At 41.8% G+C, this 13,068-nt stretch overlaps 1 protein-coding gene across 4 annotated transcripts in view; it reads right to left on the reverse strand.

The window, feature by feature from the left end:
* Positions 1-12,518, reverse strand: part of Hycc1 (hyccin PI4KA lipid kinase complex subunit 1) — a 63,802-nt gene extending 51,284 nt beyond the window's left edge. Inside the window, exon 1 of one of the 4 annotated variants that reach the window (XM_052719891.1) lies at positions 12,326-12,518. Coding sequence is in view for 1 of the 4 variants with exons in the window: in XM_052719893.1 (XP_052575853.1) it covers positions 204-274 (71 nt within the window). In the remaining 3 variants the exon portion in view is untranslated. Of the gene's footprint in view, positions 1-203; positions 312-429; positions 451-12,325 lie in introns of those variants that run through there. The other 3 variants (XM_052719892.1, XM_052719890.1, XM_052719893.1) reach the window with 3 other exon arrangements.
* Between the last annotated feature and the right edge of the window lie 550 nt (positions 12,519-13,068).

The following is a 13,068-nucleotide window of genomic DNA, read 5'->3' on the forward strand; positions in this document are numbered from 1 at the left end:
TGCTTGTTTAACACGCACAAGGCCCAGAGTTCTGTCTCCAGCACCACAATAAAATAACAATTTAAATAAAAAATAAAATTATGTGATAGATTTTAGAGCTTAAAATTGTGTGAGTAATTATAGGCAAAATTAAACTCAGCTATTATTAGCATGGATGCATACAGTATCTAGTAACGATTTGTGGAATAACAAGTAAATTTCACCCATCACAGTGCTTGTCAAATTCGCCATCTGCTCTCCATCTCCACAGCAACTCCGAGAGCCCGGGCTTCATTGTCTGCACACTTGCTCATGCAGCCTTCCTGCTCCCGGACTCCTCCCTTCCACAATGCACCGTGCACATGACTGCCATCCTGATCTTCCTGAAACATCATGCTTTCTCTGAATATATGCAGCCATCACATCTCAGGGCTCCCACATCAAACTCACCCCACAAAACAGGCCGAGTTCACTTATCTCAACTCCCCTCATCTTGTCTAAAATACGCCAAGCCCCTCCAGCCTGTGTGTGACTACTTCTCTCCGCTCTGTCCTCCTTTTGCTTGTCAGCCTTTTACAGTCTGCCCAGAAAGAACTCTGGGTTCATGCTGATGAGGTGTGGGTTTGCCAAGGGAAAAGGTTCAGGGAGACCCATGCACTGTATCTGTGAGCCACCAAAGCCTCGCCCAGTGACATAGAGACTGATTAATATATGTAACCACTTAGAAAATCTCTTATTAGAAATAAAAATTATGTATTTCACTTAATATAAGAACACCATAAAATGAAATTTTCAAATATACTATTAGGTAGAAATCTGCAAGAATAATTATTGGATGAACTAAGTTTTTTTTTTTCCAAAATATTTGTATCATCTTTCACAAAATATAACTGCAGTACATGTTAGGTGATTCAAGCATTGTCTTGGCCAATCAAACTTTATTTAGCTCTGATGACTAAGACACAAAAGTCTTCTGACAGATTTTAAGAGGTTGCTGTAAAAATTTTGAACTACAAATTATCTGAAGAGTATTCATTGACACGATTGTTATGTAAATGCATAGTAAGTAGCATAGTGATTAAGAATGCTTTTCATATATTCACTAGACCAGAACCTCAGGTTGACAGTTTAGTTATTCAATCCCTGTCAAGTTCATACAATCAATGCACACTATAGGCTTGCAGCAGAGTGGGAACAAAGGAGAATTTGATTACGTAAAAACAGACAAATGAGGAGCTCATGCTAAGGGTTAATGCATTCAACATTTTTGTGCTTGAAAAATCAATATTACTATGTATTCAAATTGTAACATTAATATTTCAACAAGCCCTTGATTGCTTACTGAGTAGAATGCAAGGTATTCCTGTTACTTTGCATTATTGGCAAAAAGACAGTAAGGCCTGCCTTCTGTCCTTAAGGAGCATACAATGCAGGTGGCCAAGAAAGACGGGGTGTAAGTGAGGAGAAAAATCAACCAATGAAGTACCGGTCATTTTGTGCCAGGCTAATTACAAGTGCTAAATTATGATCAAATTATGATCTTAGTAAAGTCAGTAGTTTAAAACAAGGTTTCTGCTGATTATACCACCCAAGATAGTAACACAATGCCTACTAAGAACGGAAAATTTAAACACACACACACACACACAAAATACTGTGAACACTTTAGTTGAACATCTATGCTCTTCACTATTACTTTTCTTAAATGGAGATTATTTTGAATTGCTACACTTGTCTTTACACAAAAACTAAAACTTTACTATTAAAAATGATTGTGCCTGACATGATGGTCACACCTATAATCCCATCTCTTGGCAAGAGGACCTTATCTAAAACACAAAACACATTGGCCTTCACCAATGCCTTTTTAAAAAGTTCATTGAAAACTCCAGAGTGGTTATACTTACTTTTAAATTAATTTTTATGATATTTAGAATTTTAACAATATTATTTTATGTGTCCATTTAAAAATAAAATGTTAAGCCTATTCCATGTCAATATAAAAGAAAAACATTATTGAGATGAGTGGCATTGTTTCATATTTTTGCAGACTTCTTTAACGTCTTGGCTTAACAGAAGATAGTTGGATCCTCATAAACATTTCTGATTGCTGTGTAGCCCAGCTGGCCTCCAACTCTCTATGAAGTTCAAGCTGACCTCAGACTTACCCCAAACCCTTGCCTCACTCAGCCTTCTGAGTGCTGAGATTTACAGGCTTAAGCAACCACACCCAGCTTTATTTTATTTAATTATCCTTTAGTCAGAGTCTCTACATAGACCAGGCTAAACTAAAATTCACATTCTCTTGCCCCAGCTTCCTAAGTGCTGGCATTACAGGCATACTAAACATGATTATTTTGTTCCCACTGAGGGGAAGGAGGAAGAAGAAAGAGAGGGTGGAGAGATCTGTTAATGGCAGCCAAGTTGAAAATATGAGGGCCACAGAAAGGACATGGTGGGGTACTGGAGGGAAGGTCTTCAGCTAAGACTTAGATCTAGCTGGGCAGTGGTGGCACAAGTCTTTAATCCCAGCACTCTGGAGAAAGAGGCAGGTGGATCTCTGAGTTCAAGGCCAGCCTGGTCTACAGAGAGAGTTCCAAGACTGTTACACCCTGTCTCTAAAAACAAACAAACAAACAAACAAAGAAAGACTCAGATCTGCCACATATCTATCTGCATGATTTAGGGGAAAGTCTTGGTTTCAGTATTTTCTTCAACAAAAGAAAAGAAAAGACCTCAAGAATCTGCATCATTCCAGAGTTAGGGTATAGTTCATTGGTAGCATATGTGCTTGCATGGGCTTAGCAGGTATGTGCTTGTAGGTCCAAAACTTAGCATCAAAATAGAAATAATAAAATACTTCACTAGTATTTACCAGGGTGCTCACATATCTGTGATAAGGATGCTCCAAAAATGCACAAATTATGACCCAAGTTTTACGCCAAAATCAAGTGAGATGTCTTACTTTATCACAAGTCAAAGTCGTTTTTTCTTTGCTGGATGACAAACACAAGTTTGTTGCTCCCCTCAGGGACCGGGGCTTTTAGTCCATTCTGTTGTTAATCACATTTACTTTCAGAATTCTAGTAAACTGCCTCCAAATAATGAAAGAACTCCTTTGTACATATTCAAAACTAGGTTTTCAGCAAAGAATCTGAAAACCACTGTAAAATCTGACTAAACACAGCACTATTTGAATATGACTTAGTTTCAAAACGAAAAGAAATAAGTGGCTAAAAATTTCACACAGACTTACATAGCATATAGCTGAAGCATGTACTGAAAAATGCTGACAAATCTGTGGCCACGCGGCATGGCTGGTGACCAGTCCAGCTGGTGAGCCAAAAGACACACTGTGCTACCTCTGCTGGCTGTAACAGGGCAGAATAAAGCAGATAAGACTGAGCTGCAGCTGTAATGCAATTAGTGGAAATTAACATCATACTAGAAAGCACTGCATTTGCTCTTCCATTTTCTACCTTGAAACCCCAACCAGGTGGCTCCTTTGCCCTTAAGAACATGAAAGCCCATAAACACTTCCTTTTGGTCAAACTAAACAAACTCAATTGAACTAAAAATTCAGCCCCTTGCCATAGTAGTGCTGTACTGGGGAGTTGGCCAAGGAGACACATAGCTATTTCTTTCTCCATTAAGCTATCCCATTTCTCTCCCACATTTTGCCTAGAGGAAACATAAAATGTTTGGAGGTTTAGGCATCAGGCTTGGAAATGTGTTTCTTGGGAATAAGAAAATGAAGGGATTTGATATGCTGCTGCATACAAGCATATAACCCATCTCTGTTATTTCCTAGGAATGTAGTAACAAAGTAGCACAGACTGGGTAAATTAAACACAGAAATTTACATTCTCAAGGTTCTCCAGGCTAGAGTCTGAATGCAAAGTGGGCTCCTGATAAGAGGCACAAGACAGGGATCTGCCTTGGGCTTTTCTCTTCGGCATGTAGATGGCTGCCATCTTACATCCACATCCCTCTTTAACTGTCATATCCAAAGTTCTAAGTTCTTTCAAGGACCCTGGTCATATTGGATTAGTATCCACCTTAATGGCCTCATTTGTAAAAACGCTATCACTAGCTTCACTGGAGGAGCTAGGAGTTGGGACTTCCACATATATTTTGGAGGGGGACACAATTCAGCCTATAACAGCACTGAAGCCACAATCGACCAGGATCTAGTAATCATCCTGGCTCTTCTTTTCTTGTACTAATGCCTAAATACCATCCATTTATTCATATCTATTAAATGTCTACTATGTCCTACTGGTCACAAAAATGAATATGACATAGTTGCTGACTTAAGGGATTCAGAGTCTGTTAGTGGAGACACATAGACCTAAAACAGCAGAAGTGAGTGTACCTTAGTTCATTTTTAAATAAATCAAGATGAATTAGGGTGTAAGCAATGCAATAAAACAATAAAAACAAACACTATTTATATAAGTTTAAGAATATAAATGAAGCGGGGTGGCGGCGGCGGCGGCGGCGGCGGCGGCGGCGGCGGCGCACGCCTTTAATCCCAGTACTCGGGAGGCAGAGGCAGATGGATCTCTGAGTTCAAGGCCAGCCTGGTCTACAGGGTAAGTTCCAGAACAGGCAACACTACGCAAAGAAACCCTGTCTCAAACCATCCCTGGCCCCAAAAAAGGATATAAATGAAAACACAAAGCAATATGTTTCAATCATTTTGGTATCACTCACTCCCCTCTTCTCTTTCCCAAACATAACAGCATACAAAAACACACTCTTCAAAGCACAGTTGTGCTTTAATTTCTTAAAGCCTTTCACATTTTAAGTGGCAGTTTTCACTGCTAGTGATAAAGCAAGATAGAAATGTCAAGAGAACCAAATCCAATTAACTTGTGAGTAGATGTTTTGGAGTGAGTCACTGCCCTTTACAAGCTGGAATGGGATTCAAACATTAGAGAAGACAACCAGCGGAGCCCCAGATGTTTAATGGAAAACGGTGAGCAATAAGTGGATACAATGAGAAAATGCAAGGAAACACTGCGAATGGCAGGAATGCCTGCTAACAAGACTGAATTTTAAAATGCAACAGACCGAGCCTGACAATGCAGCTTAGCGGTCCATCACCTGCCTAGCACGTGTGAGGCCCTGTCCCTTGATTTAGTCTCTACCGCAGCCTTAGAAGACAGGAGACAACGGATCTTCCCAATCAGGAACTTGGTGGTGGATCTCATTAATACAGATGTTTGTTCTTCTTAAAGTTAGAGTAATCAAAGCACATAGTTTAGTATGATCACTGTTCTGTTGGTGGAATAGTCAATTTGGTTAAGTAGAAGCTCAAGTATAAAATAATACAAAAAATAGTTTCCAAAATTATTAAGCCATATACTAATACAACAAAATGTACCCTAGATGTTGCTTTTTAGCTGATTAGGAAGCTAAAATTGGCACAGCAAAAGTTTTTATCTTGGCTCCACCTAAGGTTCTTGAAAGTCCTATAATGATTGTTAACCTCTAAAGTATTTTAAGCATTTCTTTTTCAGCTGTGTTGTTTTTTAACAAAGTGGTTTTTATTTTGTTTTGTTTTGTTTTAATTTAAAAGAAATAGCCTGCTTGGACTTTTACCAATAAGTAATTCATGACTGATGGAATTCAAATTCAATAAGTCACATTAGATTATAATCAGCCCTTGGAAACTTTATAACAAGGTGACAGGAAGAGTATCTGCTCTGATGGCTGACTTATGGCCAGCTCAGTTACATTTCCATGATAATGTTGGCCTTTCTAAGGAGTGACCGAATACTACAGAACATATTTGTAGCTCTCATAGTGAAAATAGCAAATTCTACTCTTATTTTTCTTAGTCCTTGTTGGCTGGTCCTTTTTTTTTTTTTTAATCTTCTCAACCTAGCATTATTATAGGAACATACATATACATGTACACTACACACAGAGATACTTAAAATTAATAACAATACTAATAAACTGGCACACTGTAGATGCTCAAGAAAAGATGAGTTTATGAGCTAACTAACAAGGAATTTACCACTTGGACAACCGAGAATGCACTTCAGAATTTTACGGTTTCAGAAGAGCAGCTCTTCCGATCCCAACGCCTTCAGGCTACGTCCATCCTCATTCACTCTGTCCTGACTTTCTGATGCAGCAGCCCCATCTACTGCCACTGCCTCCAGCTGCCTGTCACCGGCTGCTCCCTTAACCAACCATGTACTGTCAGCTTTGGTTCTCATCATAAACTCTCCACAGCCTTACAGACGGCAAATCAGCCAGCTCTGCCTCTAGGCTCATCCTTTAACTTTGCATCAGGAGTCTTTCTTCCACGCTGAGCGTCTATGAGTTGACCTCACGGATGCCAACACTCCAGTTTCCTGGTCCATGTGACTGTTCTGTTTCCTAGACATGTCTACCAGTCTGTGACTCGCATGTTTCAGGTGCTGCTTCTCGCTCCACTCATCTCTACATCATCGTCACCTTCCTCCCCATTCCCTTAGCAAAACCAACTTCATGCTTCATACTTTCCCAAAATGGTCTCCCTCTTCTAATGACTGTATCCTGCTTTGAGGACCATGCTGTCATTCTACCTGCTGCTCTATCTGTAACATCCATCAACTAACAAGTCACTGTGAACTTTGAAATTTAGGTCAAAAGAGTAAGTAATACATCTAGCAAGTTCCAAGATGTCACAGTGGCAACTTTCTATAACCGATGGGGATAGACAGTCTGTGGATACTGATTAGAATCAGCATTCTAAACTCTTAATTTATATTTCAAAGAGAGGAGTTCAAAAAGCTCATAATTGTTTGCCCAATTTAAGCACTTTTAAAGCTTACATTCTTCTCTTAAACTTCCTAGCCTACACATTACATCACTCTATTCTTTTTGTTTCAAGACAGGGTCTCAGTTTGTTGCCCAGGCTGGTTTCATAGGCTCAGGTACGAGCTGCCACCTCAGTCTCCAGAGTAGCTGGGACTGACTACAGACATTTGCCACAGTGCCTGGCCCTTACACAGACATAAACAAAAATAAATATAAATCTTCCAGGAGCTGAAACCCAACATGATCTCATAGTATAAATTTAAGAACTCATACACATTGTGTTTATTAAGTCAAATACAAATGACTGAATGAATTCTTAAACATTAGAATGAGAAACAACTAATGTCCATCAAGTAATCAAAAGACTCATTGTTCAAGAAAATGCCAAAGAAACTTACCATTTACTACTGAATGCTACCCTGACACAAAGCTCAAAAAGAACAGACATTTGGACTATAATGGAAATGTACTAGGTTTTCCAAACTCATAGATCTCTTGTATACAGTACTTTTACTGTAACATTCTTTACAACATACACATGTAACTTGGGAGTACAATCAATCTTGGAGACCCAACAAGCCTGGGTCTTAAATTTTAATTTAAGTCTGGGCACAAGTTTTAAACTGTTAAGTATATTGTGTACGTTTTACAAAAATCAATATTAAGTTCCCCATCTCACCCTACTCCAGAGTCATCTACTATGATCACCATATTAGGCTCTGCTTATTAAAGTAGCAGAAGATACAATATCAACACTGAAGAGACCAGTAATAATTATGACAGGGGTACCAAAATATAACTATACAAAGAGGAAAAACAATAAGATTTCAAATAAGTGATTACATTTATTTTTCAGAAATAAGAAAAGCACAAAGTGTCAAATCAGGAAAATGTGAGGGGGCGGATGTAAATACAGGGACTTGGGAGATGCTCAGTTGGTCAAGTGCTCACTACACAAGCCTGAGGCCTGAGTTTGTCCCCAGCACATCCAAGTAAAGATTGGCATGCCTGATACCTCAGTGCAGAGAAGTGGAGACAGGAGGCTCTCTAGAGCTCTGCTGGACAGTTAGCTAGCCTCATTGTCTAGCTGCAGGTTCAGCAAGAGACCCTGACTCAAAAAAGAAAGCAGAGAATGACTGAAGAAGCCAACTTATGTTGACATCTAGCCTACAGGAACATACACAACCTGCATGCACAGACAACTGGAGCGGTGATTCTTCTGTGACAAGGTTTGGGTTTCAACTCACTATACTTAACTTGAACTGAGAGTCTCAGTTTTTAAACTGTAAAATAGGAATGATAATCCTTATTTCATAAAGTTGTGCAATTAAATTATTTAAATTATAGAAAGGATTAAGCCCAATTTGAGATCTCAACAAACTGCAAGGAAGACATACATATTTTTACAGCTTAAATTATTTCAAACCCGCCAAGCGAGAGATTGCTAGAGCAGAGAGAAAGAGCCTTCACATTCTCTGCCCAGATTCTTTGTATTCAGAAAACAAGGTACTACAGAGTTCATGATAGGGAAAAGGTACACTCTGAGGTAATTCTCATGCACTTCAAAAACAAGCTACTATCAAGATGCCTTTATCCCCAGAAGAGCACTCTTTGATGAAATCTGCTAAGAATTCTAATACAACTCTCCAACCAACAGGTTAAAACAACACATTATCGTCTCAACATACATTCTGATGGCATGTGATCAGACTTAATACCTCAACTCAAAAAAAGAAAAAGGGCAAAAGATTTTTTTAACAGATCATAAATGAAAAGTTTTAATATTTGACTATGAAACTCTAAAGGCATTCTTGTGCATTTAGGGGTGACTTCTTAGGACTGGCTAGCCTACCACAGGGCTCATCCCTGGGGAAACTGATTCTCCCTCTCTCAAGCACCCATTAATTGCCTGTAGCTCTTCTTTCAGAGAAGAAGCCTCATGAGAATTCCCCCATCCACATGACATGTCAATTGGTGTGGTCATTTTTTGGTTTGGTTTAGGAAACCATATTGTTGCAATTTCCTGGTATATACATGAGATTTCCCTGTCATATGCAGAAGACACTGTCTCACAGCAGACATCCCAGCTCTATCCTCTGACTCTTACTCTTTCCACCCCCTCTTCCATGATGTTCTCTGAGCCATAGGTGTAGAGGTTGTGTTTTAGATGTATTAATTGGGGCTTGGCATCCCACTGTCAGTTTAAAAAGGATTTTCAACTGCTAAATGCTCTCTTTCCTCTGTTCAGATAGGCAGCCTAACTCTGGAGGACCAAAAAGATTGTCTGGCAGCACTTGGCTTTCAAATAGTAAGCAACAGACCAACTGTTAATTCCCCACCCCACCCCACGCCCCCAAAACTGACAAAGCATTCCATAGAGATGCTAAGCGTCTCAGGCTCCACGGAAGGTGTTCTTCTGAAGGACATCTGCTCTCACAATATTAGGATACTCTCTGACCTTTTTTGAGGACCTTTAAAAGGCACTTGAGGAAACCAATCTTAGTACTATTGACATCAACAATTATAACAAAGAAATATGCTGTCTTTATTTTCTTGTTTCTTTTTTTTTTTGGTTTTTCGAGACAGGGTTTCTCTGTGCAGCTTTGCGCCTTTCCTGGAACTCGCTTTGGAGACCAGGCTGGCCTTGAACTCACAGAGATCCACCTGGCTCTGCCTCCCGAGTTCTGGGATTAAAGGCGTGCGCCACCACCGCCCGGCTCTCTTGTTTCTTATTAAAGATGTTGCTTCCAGAAATGTCCTTCCTTCTTACTGTCAACCTTCTCTTCAGCTTCTCAAGGACTAAGTTTGAATAATTATCTCATTTTCCCCCCAAATCTCTTATCCTGAGTCTACCTTTTCTTCTTTATACATGCATGCAAACAAATACTAAATTCTTTCAACCTATGCTCTACTGTAGTGGGCTTTTTTATAAAGGATTTATTTTATATATATGCCTGTTTTGCCTACATATATGTTTTGTCTACATATATATTTTGCCTACATACATATTTGTGTGTGTGTGTGTGTGTGTGTGTGTGTGTGTGTGTGTGTGTGTGAACTGATGAGTGCCTGGTGCCTTTGAAGGTCAGAAGAGGGCATCAGATTTCCTGGAATTAGAGTTATGGATGACTGTGAACAACCACGTGGGTGCTAGGAACCAAACCAGGGCCCTCTGCAAAAGCAACAAGTATTCTTAATTGCTGAGCCATTTCTCCAGCCCCTAAAATGGTATTTCAACTATGTTCACACAGTGAAATCATCTAGGAAACCAATAATATTTTTAAAGTTTTAAGCTTTTACAGGCAAGCACCCTATACCAACAGAAAGTAGGTGAGTGTTCTCTGGGGATCAGAAGGAAAGATTATAAAGGACACGAACAAACTTTAGGAGGTAATGTACTGGTTCATTACTTTAATTGTGGTAATGATTTTACAAATATAAACATATTAAGCACTAAATGGTGCAAGTGAAATATTTATAGTTTATTACATGCCAATCATAATTTAGAAAGTTGTTGAAATAAACGCTGATGCATAGGTTCTATCCTGCCCTCATTGGGAAAAGGGTGGGGATTCCTTCTGAGAGAAAAAAATTTTAAGTTCTGCAAAAAATTACGTATGTGTGGCCAAGACAGAGAAGTGCTATTCCATAGCCAGCGTTTTCTCCTTTCTTTACTTCAGTTTTCTTGAAAAGCCTCACTCACACATCTCTACTTTATTGCTACCAGTGATCTGATGAATGGTTTGTGAGCTACGCTCCCAAAAGTCACCTATGAAGATTTCCTGGGCTTGATTACAAAATAAATAATAGGCAACAGGATGCTGAATAAGAGTGAACTAGACGATATATTCAAACTTACTGTCAAAATTACACCATTCTTTAAAAATGCAAAAAAAGGATTTATAAAAGGAATTTTATAAAATAGAAGAATCAAAAACAAACAAACAAAAAAACTAGAAAAAGAAAGAACAGAGTCTTCACTATGGCTCAAATGGTAAAGGCACTTGCTGATGACCAGATAGAATAGGCACCCATAAGGTGAAGTAGAGAACGAACTGATCTGTGATGCCACTGCAGTTGCATGCACATGTGTACGTGTACACACACACACACACACACACACACACACACACACACACACTTCCAAAAGGAAAGACATCAGGAACTGTGCACTGGCCTAGCCCATTCCCCACCCGGTGTTCACATCCAGAGGATGTTAGTCCTGATTACTAACAGGATTTCTAATCTGTTTCTGGCAATACTATTAATAAATCAAATGACTTTAAAACGTATCAATTGTAGAATCTGTTTTCTAAATACATACAGGGCTTCCCCTTGCCACTAAAGTGATCAGATTATCTGAATACCTGAATATCTTTGATGCTTCTGACAAAGCAGCCCTTTTTCTTTCTTGTCCTTCCCTGTGCTTCAAAACGTGGTTCAAACTAAAATTCATCCTGTAAACCTTAAAATGTTCACCTAAAGGGAAAAGGTTCTCACAAATGATAAGAGAGGGCTGGTGCTGTTGACAGCAGAGCAGTCTTAGGAAAACACATCTCCCAGAACTATCACATTGCTTCAAGGTTACACTAATCTTTATGGCTTTATGTAGACAGAAGTTTAAAAACTGAAAAGCTCAAACTGCAACGTGTTGCATGAACCACAGGGCTGGCACATCTCCCAAATCTCCTCTGTTACCCAAAGGACACCCACTTTGCAAAGCCAGTGTAGTCCCGCAGCCTGTAGCAGTCTCTAAGTAGTAGCAGCACTCCCCCTACCTGAGCAACACAGCCGCCGCGTGCTATAGCGTTTTATCCTGGAACCGATTCTGTGCAGTGCAAAAAACCACTAGGGTCAAATTTAAATCCTTCAGGAACTCTAAAGGTACAAAGCACACACATGCACGCTGCAGGGCAGACATCCAGTTTTGCCGAAGCGTGCAAACTTGGGGTGTTTTCGGGGGGTGGGGGGACGTTCAGCGGAAACCCCGACGATCCTCGAGAGCGGTCACGGCAGCCTCGGAGGAGGCAGAACTCCAGGGTCCAGGGCGGCGCGGGAAGAAGAGGAGCTCTCCAGGTGATGAACAGACCAAGCTGGCACTCTGAACCCCCCAGCCCCGCGGGACCCGAGACCCGGGGGAGCACGACTCAGGAGGAGCACCGGGTCTGCGGAGCCCGCGTGGGCCGTGGGGCCGGACGCTGGGCGGTGGGGACGAGTGGGCAGCGGCCGTAGGCTACGGTGGGCTCCGCGCTAGGCCGACCCTGGGGCGCCCCGAGCTCACCGCCCCAACCGGGCACCGAGCCTCATCGGCTGGCAGCGGGCAGCCGGAGCGACCAACTTCGGCTTCCCGGGCCACCCCGACCGCCCAGCCTCGCGCGGGAGCCGTTACCCGCAACGGGCCGCCGCCCCAGGACGAAGTCCTTGCCCGCCGCCCGCAGCTGCCTCAGCCCCGCTCCTCCCAGACCAAAGAAAGTTCTCGGTCTCCCGGCGCCCCGGGGGGCCGGCGTGCGGCTCGCGGCGGACTCACCAGAGCAGCTCCGGGACCCACCGCGGCCTCGCCTCGCGACCACGGCGACCACAGCAACTGGGCGACTGCGCTCCGCCAGCAGCCGCGCCACCTGCCCCTCTCCTCCTAGCAGCACCGGTCCGGGCGAGCCATCTTCCCTCCTCTCGCTGACTGACAATCCAGCCCCGACAGCCGCCACTGCCGCCAGCCTCTCTGACAGGCACCACCCGGGACCCGTCCCCAGGCAGCCAACCACCACCGCCCCACGTTGGGGCAGCCTATCACTGCCCCCCGGGGTGGGACCAGAACAACTTCTCCACCAATGAGAATCTCCAGTTGTTGGAACTGGGGGAGGAGGGAGAACCTGAGTGGGCGTGGTCTGAGCGATGGGCGTGGTCGGGGAAACGCCCAGGGGAGATGAGTGACTGTAGGGTTTGTGGTGGCCCCTGAGCAATGATCATCAGGGAAGGTCTCAGACTCTCGGAGCCCTTTAGAGCTTAGGGGCTTCTCAGAAGAAATTAAGCCTTACCAGATACTGTAAAACGTCATCAGAAAAGAAAAGCAAACTGATAATTACTCAAGTAAATCATTTCACAAGAGTATATCAAAATTTGATCAGATCCTCTGAGGGGGGAAATGTACGTTTTCAGAAATAGCAATGAAAATTCTTCCTTTTTCTTATGTTCTTTGCTTTTGGCCTTAGTCTTGAAATTTTCAAATATGGGGTTTAAGAGATGAGTTAAGAGTTAAAAGTACTTACTGCT

The sequence above is a fragment of the Peromyscus californicus genome, unplaced genomic scaffold (genome assembly GCF_007827085.1).
Source record: "Peromyscus californicus insignis strain IS unplaced genomic scaffold, ASM782708v3 Scaffold_6__1_contigs__length_162567912, whole genome shotgun sequence".
Classification (NCBI taxonomy): Eukaryota; Metazoa; Chordata; class Mammalia; order Rodentia; family Cricetidae; genus Peromyscus; species Peromyscus californicus.